Source organism: Vulpes lagopus, chromosome 5 (assembly GCF_018345385.1).
Source record: "Vulpes lagopus strain Blue_001 chromosome 5, ASM1834538v1, whole genome shotgun sequence".
Taxonomy (NCBI): domain Eukaryota; kingdom Metazoa; phylum Chordata; class Mammalia; order Carnivora; family Canidae; genus Vulpes; species Vulpes lagopus.
Window position 1 is genome coordinate 113,320,188 of NC_054828.1, and position 19,072 is coordinate 113,339,259.

Consider the following 19,072-nt stretch of genomic DNA (forward strand, 5'->3'; position numbering starts at 1 on the left):
GTTTTCAAAACCGTACCACTGGATTACCTCCCTTTTTGCCCCTTCCAACAGTGTAGGTCAGTACTTCAAATATAGAACTCTCCTTGTGTTTTACTCATTCCCTAAGTCCACCTGGATCTCCCACACAAAAACAGACTACATTTTTTTATTACAGTCCTATGATATAAATCTTTTAAGTAACTTACTGAGAATGCTTCATGAAATTCAAAAGCATCAATATCATTCAGTGTTAATCCTGCTTTTTCCAGAACTTTTGGAGTGGCATATGTTGGTCTAAAAAGAAAAGAAATAAGTAATACGTAAGAATTTTTAACCTAAGAACTCCTTACTCTCCAAGCTGAGTTTTACATAAGGTACTGTAATGCCCTCCACTCATTCTCGGATTCTACTGCACAAATATTAAGTGTGGGGGCTATGACTGTGAACTAAATGAAGACACAGCCTCTGTCCCTATGAAGTTTATATTCTACAGTAAGGGACACAGTTAATAAACGATGAAAGAGAAGAACAAACAAATAATGTGAAGAACTAGAAAAACACATGGTGCAAAGGGCAGAACACAGGGAAGAGCATGACTGGTTTGAAGGACATGATGAAGGGGGTAGAGCCATGAGGGAGGAGGAGACAATTCAAATATTAGAGGGCTTTTATAAAAGGCCATTACAGAGACAATACAGCAATATGAAAAAATGTTTATGACATCTTAATTTTAAAATAATACAAGATTGTATATGCATAAGTAGAAATCTATAGGAAAAAATAAAAAAAGAACCCAAAACTTTAAAATGATAAGCCAACATAAAGGATTATTTTTAAGAAGCCAACACACACACACACACACACACACACACACGCCAAAAAAAAAATCCAACACACAAAACAATTATGAACTCAAAACTTAACGTACTTTAAAAAAAATCTTAAATTTTGTTAGTTAACACATAGTGGAATATTGGTTTCTGGAGAAGTCAGTGATTCATCACTTACAACATCCAGAGCTCATCACAAGTGCCTTCCTTAACCCCCATCATCCATCTAGCCCAACCCCCGCCCACCTCCCTCCATCAACCCTGTCTGTTCTCTATCAGAACTTAATGTATTTTAAAATCTATATAATAATTGTGGGTAACCAAATAACTTTTGATTATAGCCCAAGGATATACACTGCTACCTACCCAAGTAAAAGTTGATCTTTTGGATCTTGAGACACATATACAAAATCCCTAGGTGAAAAATAAAGGAGTTAGCTTCAGTAATAAAATAAAGAAACCAAGGCAATTTATTTGAACATTTACCTTACCTCAAATACGCCTTGGGCTTATAACCCATGGCCAGAGCTTTTTCCTCTGCCATAATCAGCATTGCAGATGCACCATCGGTCTGAAATGTTAAGCAGAACAATAACGTTAAATTTTTCAGCCTTTCTTGAATTTTCTGTACAATCATTTTCTATGCAGTGTTCCTGAATCTACCAACTAATTATACTTACACAGAGATTTATTTTACAAAACAACCCTTTTTCATTTTATCCATCATTAATTCACAATTCAAACCCACACTGACCCATTTTTTTCAAGAAGGTAGAAAAACCTGTTTAAAAGTACCACAGTTTTCTAAATGGACAAAGAGAATAGGTAACTTTAGAAATATGTATTCATAATAAGCTTAAGCCAAAAGAGTTTTGCTTTTAGCACAGAAGGTAAGAAACCTTATGAATTAAAACAATTTCTTATTTATTTCTAGATTTCATGGACTTGTTTCTTTTTTTAAAGATTTTATTTATTTATTCATGAGAGACACAGAGAAGAAAGGCAGAGACATAGGCAGAGGGAGAAACAGGCTCCCTGTGGGGAGTCCGATGTGGGACTCCATCTCAGAGCCCCGGGATCACACCCTGAGCCAAAGACAAATGCTCAACCCCTGAGCCATCCAGGCACCCTATGGACTATTTCTGAGCTGCTTCCTGCTTATGGAAGGAAATACAGGCTTTGAGGTAAGATGGAAGAAGAAACAGGTTGGTAGCTGAGAACATCAGAACCATGGTTTTCCCTCCTTGGACACACCCCACATGCTTTTCCTCAACTGACAATCAAGAAGCTCAGAGAAAGAGCTACCATTGGAAAAAAGCCCTTTACCATGACTTCAAAAGAAAGAGCTCAAAAAAAAAAAATCCAAAATTCACTTGAGAGTTTGGGACATCAAAACAATTTTTACCACATTCTACAGTATTTTTATTTAGTAACCCTAAAGAGACGAAGAAGCTCTGAAGAGACTAAGAAGCTACCACCAACAGAGGAGCCATAAAGCCTGGAAACATAACCTATACACAATAAATGGTTTATGGACATGACATCAATACAATGTGCTATTGTGCAAAGTTGCAATGAATGTAGTGCATTAACACATTCCCCAAAACCCATGTATCTGTTATGTGCTGCCTCTGATGATATGTGTTTCTGACTTTCAATGAATAAACATACATCTTTAGCATACCCTGGAAGTAATCAGGGGGGTTCAAATCTGGTAGGAGTAGAGCCCAGCCCATATGGCTCTATATCATTCAATTCAGTTTTGGAGAAATGATTATTTAACCAGTCCTTCACCACTCAGGTTTAACAGGGTGGTACACCATCCTGTTGGAACCACTCCAGGCACCTTTCCCCTAGCCCAAGAGTGGGCGTTATGCAGTCACTTAACAAAGTCAAATATGTCAACATATGCCCATGTTTCCAGACTTTGTGTCCAGGTATGGAAGATATATTGTAAAAGAAACACTGACCAATTGGACTATATCTAGAAGACTGCCCCAAAGTAGCAGAAGAGAAACCACCTCTTATGAGCAGAAGCATAATCCATAGGAATGTTTAATTAAGGAGAAGCCAAAAACCCAAGAAAGGATATGAAGCTACATGCAGATGACCAAAACAACCACCACCATAAAATATGAGGGTAGATATATTTATTCCATATGTTTATAGGAAATGCTTATAGAAACTGCTTACAGGAAAATAATTTGAGGGCCAGTAGAAAGCATTTTTTTTTTTTTTTTTTTTTTAAAGATCTGAGGGGGGAATGGAGAGAGAGAGATAAGAGAAAGAAAGAGAAAGGACACACACTTGGGGAGGGACACAGGAAGAGAGAATCTCAAGTAGATTCTGGGATGAGCACAGAGTCTGATGCAGGGCTCAATCCCACAACCCTGAGATCAGTATCTGAGCTGAAACCAAGTCAGATGCTTAACCAACTGCATCACCCAGGCACCCTGAAAGCATCATTTTTCTAACAATCAGAGCTAGAAGAGATATCTTGTCACTCTCTCTGCCTAGTTTCTACATCTTACACAACTCAAATTTATATCCTATGCTCCAACCAAGCTTCTCCCCAAAGAAAACCTTGTTCTCATACCTCTTTGCTATTCCTTTTACTTAGAATGTATTTATTACACTTCTTGAATTGGCTTGTACCCTTCCTTCAAGATTTGCTCCTCAAATGCTGCCTCCTCTAAGGAGCCTCCCAGGCTCTTCCGGTCTCCTGTCTTCTGTTAGCCTATGCTTACTGCCACCACCGCACCTTCTTCCTGCATTACAATCACTGGCCTTTCTATCTCCAGTGCCTAGCATAGTTAATCAAAGTTTTCTGACTAAATGCCTGAAGAGAAAAGCTTTTTGAATCAGAATGGTGGCTGGATCAAGTGACTCCAAAGGCCTTAAAAGCAGAATTCCATTTTTTTTAATGATTCCATTTTAATATTTTTATAATATCTATATTTTTATGCTTCTATTCATGATACATAAAAATAGATCTACTTTAGGTTTTTCTGTTGAGACCACAAATGTGAAGGTTACACTTGACAGTGAACACATAGAGCACAACATAGTTACCAGGAAAGAAGAATTTGCAGCTGTCACCGTGCCATAGGGCTTGATGAATGCAGGTTTTAGTTTGGCCATTTGCTCCAGAGAAGAAGGACGAATGCCATTATCTTTGGTAACTGTATCTTTTCCTACAAAAAACATGAACTTCTTCAGTCTAAGAAACGATAAGCTTTATATATCTTCTCTAGAGAAACAGGTCCTAAAAATTATGACAAATGAAATGTAAAATGTTATTACTGAAAGTCTGTTATAGTTCTCAAGACACTATCAAATTTAAAACTGTACTTTTTTTTTTTTAATTTTTTATTTATTTATGATAGTCACAGAGAGAGAGGCAGAGACACAGGCGGAGGGAGAAGCAGGCTCCATGCACCAGGAGCCTGATATGGGATTCGATCCCGGGTCTCCAGGATCGCGCCCTGGGCCAAAGGCAGGCGCCAAACCGCTGCGCCACCTAGGGATCCCAAAACTGTACTTTTTTTAAAAAGATTTTATTCTTTTTAAGTAATCTCTACGCCCAATATGAGGCTTGATTGAGAGCCCTGAGATCAAGAGTCGCATGCTCTACCAACTGAGCCAGCTAGGCACACTTAAACTATACTCTTAAGACATCTGGGAAATAATATAAATGATCTAACAAAAGAAGAACACCTTACTTTCTTAAGATACTCATTCATGGGGATCCCTGGGTGGCTCAGTGGTTTAGCGCCTGCCTTCGGCCCAGGACATGATCCTAGGGACCCGGGATCGAGTCCCAGCATTGGGCTCCCTGCATGGAGCCTGCTTCTCCCTCTGCCTATGTCTCTGCCTCTCTGTGTGTGTCACTATAAAATAAGTCAATCGGAGAAGGACAAACAGTGTATGTTCTCATTCATTTGGGGAATATGAATAATGATGAAAGGGAATATAAGGGAAGGGAGAAGAAATGTGTGGGAAATATCAGGAAGGGAGACAGAACATGAAGACTCCTAACTCTGGGAAACGAACTAGGGGTGGTGGAAGGGGAGGAGGGCAGGGGGTGGGGGGGAATGGGTGACGGGCACTGAGGGGGACACTTGACGGGATGAGCACTGGGTGTTTGTATGTTGGTAAATTGAACACCAATAAAAATTAATTTATTAAAAAATAATAAAATAAATAAAATAAAATAAAATATAAAATAAAATAAATAAAATATAAATAAAATAAAATATAAAATAAAATAAATAAAACAAATAAATAAAATAAATAAAATAAAATAATAAAATAAAATAAAATAAAATGAAATAGAATAAAATAAAATAAGATATTCATTCACATTTGGCTATTCTATATAGAAATCATACGAAGGAAGAATTTTTAAAATAGGCATATACATAAGAACTAAAATATAGCAGGAAGACCTAAAAGCAGACTCTTACAAAAACTTTTTTGGGACGCCTGGGTGGCTCAGCAGTTAAGCATCTGCCTTTGGCCCAAGGCATGATCCTGGGGTCCTGGGATCGAGTCCCACATCGGGCTCCCTGCATGGAGCCTGCCTCTTCCTCTGCCTATGTCTCTGCCTCTCTCTGTTTCTCATGAATAAATAACTAAAATCTTAAAAGAAAAAAAAAACTTTTTTTGAAACACTGACCTACTGTTAACATAAACTGAAACTTGACTCCATGTTTAAGAATGACTATTCTGGAAACAGAACCAAAATACTTACTGAAAAGTCATTCAGGACTTTTGGAATTTTAGAAGCAATTCAGAACTCTCTAACAAGGGACACAAAGCATTCTCCTTTACAAAGTTTAGCAAACCATTTTACCCGGTACTTTGAAGGGTACAATATCAGACAGGAGTCCTTCATCCTGTGCCTTCTTGGCAAGGCTGTGCGAACGCAGTGCGTACTCATCCTGGTCCGCTCGAGAAACAGCAAAGGCAGCGGCTAGCCGGTCTGCAGAGTGGCCCATGGTCTCACTGGTGGAGAACTCAGCCACGGCAGGGAGCTGAGAAAGGAGCCATATAGCATCAGGTATGCTGTCAACAGGTGTTATACCACACCTAGAGTTATTTGAGAAAGTCAATCAAGACCAAGATGGAAGAAGCTTTTTTGTGAGCAGGGCATCTCCAAGGAGGGCTCACAAATTCAAATTTTCTAACTATAATCTTTTTTTCCCCCATCTTGAGCAAATAATTATCCCTTCTCTGTAATTAACAGAATCTACAACTACTAAAGCATAACTGACCCCATGCTGTCTTACCTAAATCTAGATCTTTGCAGTGGGATGCTTTGGAAACAGGTCTTTATATGAGTTCACAATCTTACCTCAGGTGACAGGAAATTCAATCTGAATTTTGAGAGTAAAGATAGTCGTTGACCCAGAGTCTTGGCCTTATTGAGATCAAGCATCATTTTCCTCATTTTCCTTGAATGACGAATAGGGACATCAGACATTAACTCTACACCACCTGCCACAACCACATCACACTGCCCAGAAGCGATCAAGCCAACACCTACAGGGTACAGGTGACATGTATATGAACATCTTTTGCAGAAATTAACAGACCACTGATAATTTAAGCTTCTTCATTAAAAAACTGTAGGACAGCATTATATAACATCTATAATTAAGCTTTTCATCTTTAAAAAAAATTTTTTTTTTAAAGATTTTTATTTATTTATTCATGAAAGACACAGGGGGAGAGAGAGAGCAGAGACACAGGCAGAGAGAGAAGCAGGTTCTATGTAGGGAGTCCAATGCAGGACTTGATCCCGGGACTCCAGGATCATGCCCTGGGCCAAAGGCAGGCACTAAACCACTGAGCCGCCCAGTCTTCCCCCTCCCCCCTTTTAAAAAATATTTTATTTCTTTATCTGAGAGTGTGCACATGCATGTGAGCAGGATAAGGAGCAGAGAGGGTGTGAGAGAGAGAATCTCCAGCAGACTCCCCACTGAGCGCAGAGCCCAATGTGGGGCTTTATCTCACAACCTGAAGATCATGATTGGAACTGAAACCAAGAGTCAGAAGTTTAACTGACGGAGCCACCCAGGTGCCCTGTTTTTCATCTTTTCAAAGGGATTAAGATAACTTTTTTGAATGACTAAACTATATTCAATGCACTAAAGGAAAGACCTTGTAGACACCAGCTTCTGGAAATATCCATTGGATCAACTCTCAAACAAATCATATTCTATACCAGAACATTATGCAGATTTTATAAACTCCTAGGTTTAGTTTTCTTTTTTTCTTTTTTTTTTTTTTTTTTTTTTTGCCTACAATGGGAATTTCTACTACAAACTTGAGAAAGTCTGGCTTTTGAAGATGTAAGGCAGCCCCCCTTCGTGTTTATGGCCACTGGCAAGTATTCTGTTGCTCTATCTGGAAGTTGTCACATGCATTATAGAATGGTGAATACCCCTAATCACTACCTCTGGCATCATTCTCTGCCACTCATGAGGTAGGCTGCCTGAGCTGGCCTTCGTGTTATTAAGAGAGCACACAGTTATGACATCTTTCAGGTTTCCTATCTTTTCACAATAAGGACTGACGCTACAAAATGTCCCGTAATTTTGCTAAGGTCTTTTAGGAGAATTTGTAACTAATCATAAAAATGCCACGGGTGGGAGTAGAAAGGAAAGAGCTATATCTTGTAGCAGTGATTTATTGCTAGGGCCACAATCTTCACAGGGGAGTATCACGTTAGAATTTCCTAACTTTAAAATCTAGCAGATTATAAATTATTCATGCCTCAAACCCAGAAACACCTTCCTAGAGACAATACTTTTCTAGCTGGTAATCCCTGTTGTGGCCAGCCACATTACTGATGGAGAAACTACATGAATGGCTATGTCCCGCAGGTACAGAGAGAAAGAAAAAGGTTGAGAAATACTGTCAAAATAAAAAATGTTAAATGTGACCTTATTTTTAAAAAACGAGTCAAATTTAGAGATCTTTGCTAATCCTTTGCTTCTGTTAAGAGTCCTTTTTTATGGGGTGTCTGGGTGGTATAGTTAGGTGTCCAACTCTTGGGTTCCAGCTCAGGTTGTGATCTCAGGGTCATGGGATCATCCCGTGTCAGATTCTGCACTCAGCATGGGACCTGCTTGAGACTCTCTCCCTATCCCCCTGCCCCTAACCCTGAGTTAGGCTCTCTCTCTCTAAAATAAATAAATAAATCTTCTTTAAAAGTACTGTATGATCATGTAAACAATCAAGTACCTTCCATTTTCAAGTAAACATACCTGTGGTCATGGCTTGGTTGGCAGAGATGCAGGCCATGGTGACAGTGTGAGCAGGAGTCTTATCAGAGAAGCCAGCTCCAAGGGCAGCCTTCAGGAAATACATGAATGAAATGGTCATTTCTAAAAAAAGTACTACCTGTAAATGATGCTTTGAGCACCAGTTCTCTTTGTGGTGAATCAGAAAACGGTTTGAAGTTAATATTCTATAGAGTAATATACAGAATAAAATTAAACCCATCACAGAAATGGCTTGCTCATTTTTCATGTACCATTAATTAACAAACACTGCAAAATTCTTGACAGCTGGTGTCTAGTGTGGTAAACAGGCTACAACACCCTTCTATGTCACCTAACTTCTTAGTCAAGCATTGCTCCAAGCCTTCAAGGATATCAATATATAATTTGATTTTAATTTAAATTGTCAAATACAGTAATAAACTGTTAAATACACTTGATGTAATGATGAAACATATCATGGAGTAGGATCCCTCACAATCTCTGCTCCTATATCTGCTCCTATAGTCGTAAGAAAGGCTTGGTGGCAAAGCACACAAGTCATCAAACCAGAAAGTGATTTTTTTAAAAATTGTATTTATTTGACAAACAGCGAGTAGTAAGCACAAGCAAGGAGAGCAGCAGAGGGAAGGGGAGAAGCAGGCTCCCTGCAGAGCAGAGAGCCCAATGTGGGACTCGATCCCAGGACCCTAGGATCATGAGCTGAGCCGAAGGCAAATGCTTAACTGACTGAGCTACCCAGGAGCCCCTAGAAAGCGATTTCTAAAGAACCACTCATAAGCAAAATTCCCACTCAGGTCTCTGCCTACTCTCTGCTCATTCCTCTCACTGCCAGTTGGTCTTAGTGACCATCCCATATTTCAAACAGCACACTGTAGATCCAATGCAAAGTCAAACTGGAAAACTTGCCAATACGCAGGAGTTCAAGTTGATGAAAGAAACTTTGCAAAACCGCATGAGCCCCAAGTGAGCCTCTGACAAATAAGAGCAAGACCCGCTAAATAACTAGAAAAAGAGAAAACTGTCCAGGATGATGACACAACAGGTGTTTCAAAAGAGAACTTGAGGGGTATTGACAAGAACTGAGGCACTCCATTCATCTTGCAAAATGGCCTCTATTATGATGGCACATTAAGTGTCAAACATGAAATGAAGACATCTATTATTTCATTGTACTATTAACTGGTGCAAATTATGCTGCTAAAAAAAAAATCAAACAATGCCTGATTCCATTTTTGCATATATAAAAAATGCACAGATACAATATTTTTATAATATGTTATACTTTAAAAAATAATACTCTCACTGTCCCCACCCCAACCACTACCACCACTATCTACCATGAGATTTGGGTTCCCTTTAAAGGAATTCTTTTTTAGTGGCCTTTTTCTGAAACAAACTGTCCTCAGAATCCAAGATTTCTGGTAATTTGGTAAAGTAAACATGTTTCCAAAGTCTAGATTAAGGAGGCTCCGTGTTTCTTTCTTTTTAAGATGTATTTACTTGAGAGTGAGATAGAGAGGGCACAAGCCAGGGAAGAGGCAGGAGGAGGGAGAAGAACCAGACTCCACGCTGAATAGGGAGCCTGACATGGCTCAATCCCAGGACCCTGGGATGATGACCTGAGCCAAAGACAGACGCTTAACCGACCGAGCCACACAGGCACCCGAGAGTCCATGTTTCTTCACTAACTTTTACTATTATACTTACACTCCCTATATTCCATCATCTATAGAAATAGAAGTGTGTCACAGTAGTATACATGCAATATAACCTTATTCTTATCTTTCCTGGTAGTCTCGATACGAAGTACCCAACCTGCTTTGCTGAACACTATACCCTGGCAATGGCACACCAGCCTCTCTATGTAGACCCAATTCAAAAGGAGCAAAACAGCAAATCTCCAAGGGGTGGGGGAGGAAAACACACCAGTGGGGCAAGGGTAAAGGGCACTCAGGTCGCACGGCCTAATCCTCACAAGGTCCTTTGTAGCATGTGTTACACCCTTGGCCCCAGCTGGCTCTTAGAACTGAAAGAGCTTTAAATAGAAGTGGTTTCTGGTGAATCCTGTCCACATGCTTCTATTTAAAGCTTGAACAGCTCTCAAGGTAAGCCTAGGCTCTAGATAAGCATACTAAGGGAAAAGGGGGAAGATGCCTTTTAGTTAAGTAGGAGAGCAAAGAAATAAGCAGAAGCCTTTCAGTAAAGTCAGGCTCATGGGAACTCAGCATCAGAACCTTTAGGATTTCCTATGAACATTATTTTTTTTTCCTATGAACATTATTAATACAGTTAACAGGTTCTTAAAATGTTTTCTAGCTGGAAGTCACACAACTTTTAGGTTACAATACAACTATAAAGAGAGATCCTAAAAAAAATAAATAAATAAAAATAAAAAAAAAAATAGAGATCCTTGTAACATAGCCCCCAACACTGCCTTTCCTTGAAGCCACTACAAAAATCACCAGGACCACAATGCAACTGGTATTAGTATAGGGCAGGGAGAGGGAAGTTACTGCTGGTCAATTAATAGCTGAGATTTGCCATACAGATATAAAATCTTCAGACAAAATTTAGGGAGAAACATGATGGCTTTACAGATTCGGATAGAAAAGCACGGAGAAAACTGAAACAGTATTTATTTTTCAAGGACTCTTGTAAGAGTTATTATGTTTCTTTCAGAATATAGAAGTTGAAAATATATTATGAATAGCTTGATGCAGTCATAAAATTGTCATATTCAACACAGTTAGAAATGTGAAAGCCTAAGGAAAAACAAAACAAAAAAAAATCAGAATGGGGAAAAAAAAAATCAAAAATCCTTTGTGTCTTAATTCTTCCCGGCCTCTCTAACATTATACAGTTGATTCTGTAGGCTTACGGAATGTCAGACCTTCAGCAATGTTAACATTTACTGGCAGGTAAAACTGTGGGGTAGAACCAATACTTTCAGTGTGCTCTTTTTCCCTCCTGACAGTGATGGACATCATTGCCCCTACAGCCATACTGAACACGGTGATATGGCAGGCACAAAACTGCAAACAAACAGAATGCTTAGTGCACTGTGATGTGCTTGGGAGTCAACTTTATCCAAACAATCACAGAAACTGAAACACAACCCAGAAAATGTGTTGGGACTGTTCACTATGAAATCCCTGTAGAGTATGTGACTGAAGTTTCAAGGTCTGTTATTATCTCAGTTGCCACCAATAAACACTGCCTGGAGCTATGCCAACTAGGGTAAAAGTAAACTCCTGTGAAATTGTTTTAAGAAACCACTCCCTATGTGTCATCTAGTTAATGGAAATGAATAAGAAAGACTGCTTCCAACAAAAACAATGTTATGAAATAAGTTCTTTGCATGATGTTGAAATTTTAAGTTAAGTAGTAGCCACAATAAAATTACCAAGTCATTTTTTTTTCCTTTTCAACATTTATTTTATTTAAATTCAATTATTCTACATACTGGCGTCAGAGGTAGAGTTCAGTGATTCATCAGTTGTATGTAACACCCAGTGCTCATTATATCACATGCCCTCCTTAATGTCCATCACCCTGTTACCCCAATCTCCCACCCTCTGCTCTCCAGTGACCCTCAGTTTGCTTCCTATGATTAAGAGTCTTTTATATTTGTCTCCCTCTGTTTTCATCCTTTTTAACTCTTCCCCTATAATCCTATTTTGTCTTTTTTTCCCTATTTTGTTTCTTAAAGTTTATATTTGTGAGATCATCTTGTCTTTCTCTGATTTACTTAATTCACTTAGCATAATATCCTCTACTTCCATCCACATCATTGCAAATAAAGATTTTTTTTTTTATGGCTAGTCTGTGTGTGTGTGTGTGTGTGTGTGTGTACGTATGTACATACCACATCATTTTTATCCACTCATCTGTTGATGGATATCTTGGCTCTTTCCATAGTTTGGCTATCGTGGACACTGCTGCTATAAACACTGGGGTGTAGGCACTCCTTCAGATCACTTAGATATTTTTGGAGTTAATACCCAGTAGTGCAATTGGTGGCTCATAGGGTAACTATTTTCAACTTTTGGAGGACCCTCCATACTGTTTTCCAGAGTGGCTATACCAGTTTGCATTCTCAGCAACTGTGTAAAAGAGCTCCCCTTTTTCTACATCCTCACCAACATCTGTCATTTCCTGACTTCATTTTAGCCATTCTGACTGGTGTGAGGTGGTATCTCGTGGTTTTGATTTGGATTTCCCTGATGTTGAGTGATGCTGAGCATTTTTTCCTGTGTCTGTTGGCCATTTGTTATATTTTCTTTGGAGAAATGTCTGTTCATGTCTTCTGCCCATTTCCTGATTAGATTATTTGTTCTTTAGATGTTGAATTTAATAAGTTCTTTAAAGATATTTGATACTAGCCCTTTATATGATGTGCCATTTGCAAATATCTTCTCTCATTCTGTAGGCTTTTTTATTTTGTCGACTGTTTTCTTTGCTGTGCAAAAGATTTTTATCTTTTTTTTTAAAGATTTTATTTATAAAAAAATTTTAAAAAAATAAAGATTTTATTTATTCATAGAGATGCAGAGAGAGAGAGAGAGAGAGAGAGAGAGAGAGAGAGGCAGAGACACAGGCAGAGGGAGAAGCAAGCTCCACGCAGAGAGCCTGATGTGGGACTCGATTCAGGGTCTCCAGGATCACGCCCTGGGCTGCAGGCGGCGCTAAACCGCTGCGCCAGGGGGGCTGCCCAAAAGATTTTTATCTTGATGAAGTCCACATAGTTCATTTTTGCCTGTTTCCCTTGTCCTTGGAGACATGTCTAGCAAGAAGTTGCTGCAGCTGAGGTCAAAGAGGTTACTGCCTATGTTCTCCAAAATAAAGGACAGGAACCATATGATCTCAACAGATGCAGAAAAAGTGGCAAAGTACAGCATCCTCTGGATTTTGATGGATTCCTGTCGCATATTTAGGTCTTCTCTCATCTATTTTGAGTCTATTTTTGTATATGGTATGAGGAAATGATCCAGTTTCATTCTTCTGCACGTGGCTTTCCAATTTTCCCAACATCATTTGTTGGAGAGACTTTTTTCCATTGGATATTCTTTCCTGCTTTGTCAAAGATTAGTTGACCAGAGTTGAGGGTACATTTCTAGATTCTCTATTCTGTTCCATTGATCTAATGTCTGTTTTTGCACTGGTACAATACTGTCTTGATGACTACAGCTTTGTAATACAACATGAAGTCCAGAATTGTGATGCCATCAGTTTTGGTTTTCTTTTTCAACATTCCTTTGGCTGTTCTGGTTCCATACAAATTTTAGGATTATTTGTTCTAACTCTGTGAAGTAAGTTGATGGTTATTTTGATAGAAATTGCACTGAACAGGGGATCCCTGGGTGGCGCAGCGGTTTGGCGCCTGCCTTTGGCCCAGGGCGCGATCCTGGACACCCGGGATCGAATCCCACGTCGGGCTCCCGGTGCATGGAGCCTGCTTCTCCCTCTGCCTGTGTCTCTGCCTCTCTCTCTTTCTCTCTGTATGACTATCATAAATAAATAAAAAAAAAAAAAAAAAAAAAAAAAAAAAAAAAAAGAAATTGCACTGAACATATAGATTGCTCTAGGTAGCATAGACATTTTAACAATATTTGTTTTTCCAATCTGTGAGCATGGAATGTTTTTCTATTTCTTTGTGTCTTGTTTACTTTCTTTCATGAGTATTCTAGTTTTTTGAGTACTCTAGTTTTCTGAGCACAGATCTTTTTTTTTTAAGATTTATTTATTTATTTATTTATTTATTTATTTATTTATTTATTTATTTATTTATGATAGACACAGAGAGAGAGAGAGAGAGAGAGGCAGACACAGGGAGAGAGAGAAGCAGGCTCCATGTCGGGAGCCCAATGCGGGACTCTATCCCAGGACTCCAGGATCGCCCTCTGGGCCAAAGGCAGGCGCCAAACCGCTGAGCCACCCAGAGATCTCGAGTACAGATGTTTTGACTCTTTACTTAGGTTTATTCCTAGGTATCTTATGGTTGTGGGTGCAATTGTAAACAGGATTGACTCCTTAATTTCTCCTTCTGTCTCATTGTTAGTGTATAGAAATGTAACTGACTTCTGTGCAATGATTTCATATCCTGCCACTTTGCTGAATTCCTATATGAGTTCTAGCAATTTTGGGGTCTGAGTCTTTTGGGTTTTCCAAATAGAGTATCGTGTCATCTGCAAAGAATGAGAATTTGACTTCTTTGCTGATTCAGATGCCCTTTATTTTTTTGTTGTCTGATTGGTGAGGCTAGGATTTCTAGCACTATGCTGAACAGCAGTAGTGATAGTGGACATCCCTGCTGTGTTCCTGACCTTAGCAGAAAAGCTCTGTTTTTCCCCGCTGGGAATGATATTCACTGTGGGCTTTTCGTATATGGCTTTTCTGATATTGAGGTATATTCCCTCTATCCCCACATTGTGAAGAATTTTTTTTTTCACTGTGAAGAATTTTATTTATTTATTTATTTTTTTTTCACTGTGAAGAATTTTAATCAAAAAAGGATGTTCTTTGTCAAATGCTTTTTCTGCATCTACTGAGAGGATATGGTTCTTGGCGGTTCTTTTATTAATGTAGTGTATCACACATTGATTTGCAGATGTTGAACCACCCTTGCAGCCAAGGAAGAAGTCCTACTTGGCCGTGGTAAAAAATCCTTTCAATGTACTGTTGGATCCTACTGACTAGTATTTTGGTGAGATTTTGGCATCCATGTTCATGGATATTGGTCTGTAATTCTCCTTTTTACTGGGGTCTTTGTCTGGTTTTGGGATCAAGGCAATGCTGGCCTCATAGAAAAAGTTTGGAAGTTTTCCTTTTATTCCTATTTTTTGAAATGGCTTCAAAAGAAAAGATATTAATTTTTCTTTAACTGTTTGGTAGAATTACCTTGGCAAGCCATCTGACCCTGGACTCTGTTAGGAGGTTTTTGATTACTGCTTTAATTTCCTTGCTAGTTATGGGTCTGTTCAAGTTTCTTATTTCTTCCTGTTTCAGTCTTGGTAGTTTATACATCTCTAGGAATGCATCCATTTCTTCCAAATTACCTAATTTGTTGGCATATGATTGCTCATAATATGTTCTTATAATTGTATTTTCTTCAGTGTTGGCTCTGACCTCTCCTCCTTCATCCATGATTTTATTTATTTGGGTACTTTCCCTTTTCTTTTCTTTTTTTTTTTTTTTTTTAATTTTTTTTCCCCCTTTTCTTTTTGATAAGTCTGGCCAGGAGTTTATCAATCTTACTCTTCCAAAGAACTGGCTCTTAGTTTTGTTGATCTTTTCTACTGTTCTTTTGGTTTCTATTTCACTGAGTTCTATTCTTTAATTCTCCTCTTCTTCTAGGTTTAGGCTTTATTTGCTGTTCTTTCTCCAGCTCCTTTAGATGTAAGGTTAGGCTGTGTATTTGAGACCTTTTTTTTTTTCTGAGAAAGGCTTGTATTGCTATATACTTACCTCTTAGGACCACCTTTGCTGCATCCCAAAAGTTTTGAACAGTTGTGCTTTCATTTGTTTCCATGAGTTTTTAATTCTTCTTTAATTTCTTTATTGACCCATTCATTTTTTAGTAGGATGCTCTTTAGCCTCCATAAATTTGAGTTCTTTCCAAATTTCCTCTTGTGACTCAGTTCCAGTTTCAGAACATTGTGGTCTGAAAATATGTAGGGAATGATCCCAATTTGTTGGTACCAGTTGAAACCTGATTTGTGACCCAGTATGTGATCTATTCTGGAGTATGTTTCATGTGCACTTGAGAAGAATGTGTATTCTGTTGCTTTAGGATAGAATGTTCTGAATATGTATCTGTGAAGTCTATTTGGTCCAATGTGTCATTCAAAGCCCTTGTTTCCTTGTCAATCTTCAGCTTAGATGATCTTTTGATTGCAGTGAGTAGGGTGTAAAAGTCTCCTACTACTATTGTATTATTACTGATATGTTTTTTTAATTTTGTTATTAATTGGCTTATATAACTGGCTGTACCATGTTAGGGACATAAATATTTATAATTCTTGATCTTCTTGTTGGATAGATCCTTTAATTATGATATAGTATCCTTCCTCACCTCTTATTACAGTCTTTGGTTTATTTATTTTTATTTTATTTTTTTTAAAGATTTTATTTATTCATGAGAGACACAGAGGGAGAGGGAGAGGGAGAGGGAGAGGGAGAGAGAGAGAGAGAGGGGCAGAGACACAGGCAGAGGGAGAAGCAGGCTCCCTGCAAGGAGCCCGATGTGGGACTTGATCCTGGGTCTCCAGGATCACACCCTGGGCTGCAGGCGGCGCCAAACCACTGGGCCACCGGGGCTGCCCACAGTCTTTGGTTTAAAATCTAATTTGTCTGATACAAGGATCATCACCCCAGCTTTCTTTTGATGTCCATTAGAATGATAAACGGCTTTCCATCCCCTCACCTTAAATCTGGAGGTGTCTTTGGGTCTAAAATGAGTCTCTTGCAGACAGCATATCGATGGGTCTTACTTTTTTTTCCAATCTGATACTGTGTCTTTTGACTGGAGCATTTAGCCCATTTACATTCAGAATAATTATTGAAAATATGAATTTAGTGCCACTGTATTACATGTAAAGTCATTATTTCTGTGTATTGTCTCTGTTCCTTTCTGGTTTATGTTACTTTTGGGCTCTCTCTTCACTTAAAGGATCCCTTTTAATATTTCTTGTAGGGCTGGTTTGATGACAACAAATTCTTTTAAGTTTCTGTTTGTCCTAGAAGCTTTTTATCTCTGCACTAAAAGTCACTTTAGCCATACTTTGCCATAAGTTCTATTATTCTAAGAAACAAATGAACATATATCCCAAAGCCGCTCAAATAATTGACTTGATTTATGGTATAGAATAAATATATACTAGGATAGCATGTCATTCAATTTATAATACTCTTAAATATTAAATAACATTCATTATTCAAATTATAAAGTCACATTTGAAGTCAAATATAGCTTTAATAAATTTTAATAACTTTTAAAGAATAATTCTGTTAATTGAAATTTAAGTTGATTCTCCTATTAATCTCTTTGAACACTATAAAGTTTGTTTTACTCACCTCTCTAGCCACATTGCTAGTTTTCACTTCCTGTATAACTGTGCCAAAGATGATATAATCAACAACATCCTTTGGGACATTGGTCCGGTGCAACAAACCCCTGAGAGTAGAAGTCCAAAGCAAAAAAAAACAAAACAAAACATTTCATACATCAAGATAGTGCCATAGATCATCAGATAAAACACTGTACTTCTTTTAAAAGGTTAGCTTTGAATTTAAAAGAGACTGTATCTTTTTTTTTTTTAAGATATTATTTATTTATTCATGAGAGAGAGAGAGAGGCAGAGACATAGGCAGAGGGAGAAGCAGACTCCATGCAGGGAGCTCAATGTGGAACTCAATCCCCAGACTCCAAAGGCAGGCGCTAAACCACTGAGCCACCCAGGCGTCCCAAAAAGAGACTATATCTTTTCCTTAATTCAACAAGCATGTGACACCTTATCAAAGAAGAAATGAATGAATAATTTATAAAGTCAACATTTAGGGGCACCTCGGTGGCTCAGTCGGTTTCATGTCTGACTCTTAATTCCAGTTCAGGTCATGACCTCTGGGTTGTGAAATCGAGCCCTATAACGGGCTCTGCACTCACCGTGAAGTCCACTTGTGATTCTTTCTCTCCTTCTGCCTTCTACCCCTACTCAAGCACATGTATGCTCTCTCTCTCAAAATAAAATCTTTTTAAAAATAAATAACATTTGATGTTCAATTGATAATGAAAAGTTAAATAAGAAGAATCAAAAATAATTTGGACAAAGATAAAACATACATAAACACAGTAATGTTAGTAAGAATCTAAGTTTTAGGGACGCCTGGGTGGCTCAGCGGTTGAGCATCTGCATTAGGCTCAGGGTGTGATCCCAGGATCAGGGATCGAGTCCCGCATCGGGCTCCCAGCATGGAGCCTGCTTCTCCCTCTGCCTATGTCTCTGCCTCTCTCATGAGTAAATAAATAAAATCTTATGGGGGAAAAAAAAAAAAAGAACCTATTCAGTCAAAAGAGGAAGGTAATATCCCAGGTATATTAAATTTAAATTTGGAATATCAATATAAACATATGATTTAAGCTATAAACACACACACACACACACACACACACACACGCATACCTGTCTAGGTCTGGCCATGGATAGAGACTAAAAGCAGTAACATTCCAGTCTCCAGTAGGAAAGAAATGAGCCCATCTTGAATTCAGACTTGGTTTCTTTCTTTCTTAAGATTTTATTTATTTGAGGATGCCTGGGTGGCTCAGCAGTTCAGTGTCTGCCTTCGGCCTAGGGCATGATCTTGGAGTCCTGGGATCAAGTCCCACATCGGGCTCCCTGCATGGAGCCTGCTTCTCTCTCTGCCTGGGTCTCTGCCTCTCTGTGTGTCTTCATGAATAAAAAAATGAATAAAATCTTAAAAAAAAAAAAGATTTTATTTATTTGACAGAGAAACCACAAGTAGGCAGAGCAGCAGGCAGAGGGAGAGGGATAAACAGGTTCCCCACTGAGCAGAGAGCCCGAAACAGGACTCAGTCCCAGGACCCTGGGATCATGACCTGAGCCGAAGGCAGGTGCTTAACTGAATAAGCCACCCAGGTGCTCCTCAGACTTGGTTTCTAAATGCTATGGCCCATTAAAGGATTCATTCATTCATTCATTCATTCATTAAGATTTTATTTTTAAGTAATCTCTCCACCCAACATGGGTCTTGAACTAACAACCCCAAGGTCAGGAGTCCCATCCTCTACCAACTAAGCCAGCCAGGCATCCCAAAAATCAATTTTTTTAAAAAATGACTGAAGCCAGGTCTAAGACAAGGCAAGTACAAAGTGAACCTCACTGTTATTTTTTGTCCCAAAAATAAGACAGCATTCAAAGACTAATGGAATAGATATCAAAACCAGAAACATACATT

At 38.6% G+C, this 19,072-nt stretch overlaps 1 protein-coding gene across 2 annotated transcripts in view; it reads right to left on the reverse strand.

The window, feature by feature from the left end:
* Window positions 1-19,072, reverse strand: part of HADHB (hydroxyacyl-CoA dehydrogenase trifunctional multienzyme complex subunit beta) — a 44,383-nt gene that overhangs the window by 3,554 nt on the left and 21,757 nt on the right. For both annotated transcript variants that reach the window (XM_041754651.1, XM_041754652.1), the window contains exons 6-13: window positions 17,174-17,273; window positions 8,084-8,171; window positions 6,166-6,353; window positions 5,665-5,845; window positions 3,882-4,003; window positions 1,301-1,380; window positions 1,176-1,223; window positions 186-273 (exon numbers count right to left, since the gene is read on the reverse strand). In XM_041754651.1, coding sequence (XP_041610585.1) covers window positions 186-273; window positions 1,176-1,223; window positions 1,301-1,380; window positions 3,882-4,003; window positions 5,665-5,845; window positions 6,166-6,353; window positions 8,084-8,171; window positions 17,174-17,273 — 895 coding nt within the window. The remainder of the gene's footprint in view (window positions 1-185; window positions 274-1,175; window positions 1,224-1,300; window positions 1,381-3,881; window positions 4,004-5,664; window positions 5,846-6,165; window positions 6,354-8,083; window positions 8,172-17,173; window positions 17,274-19,072) is intronic.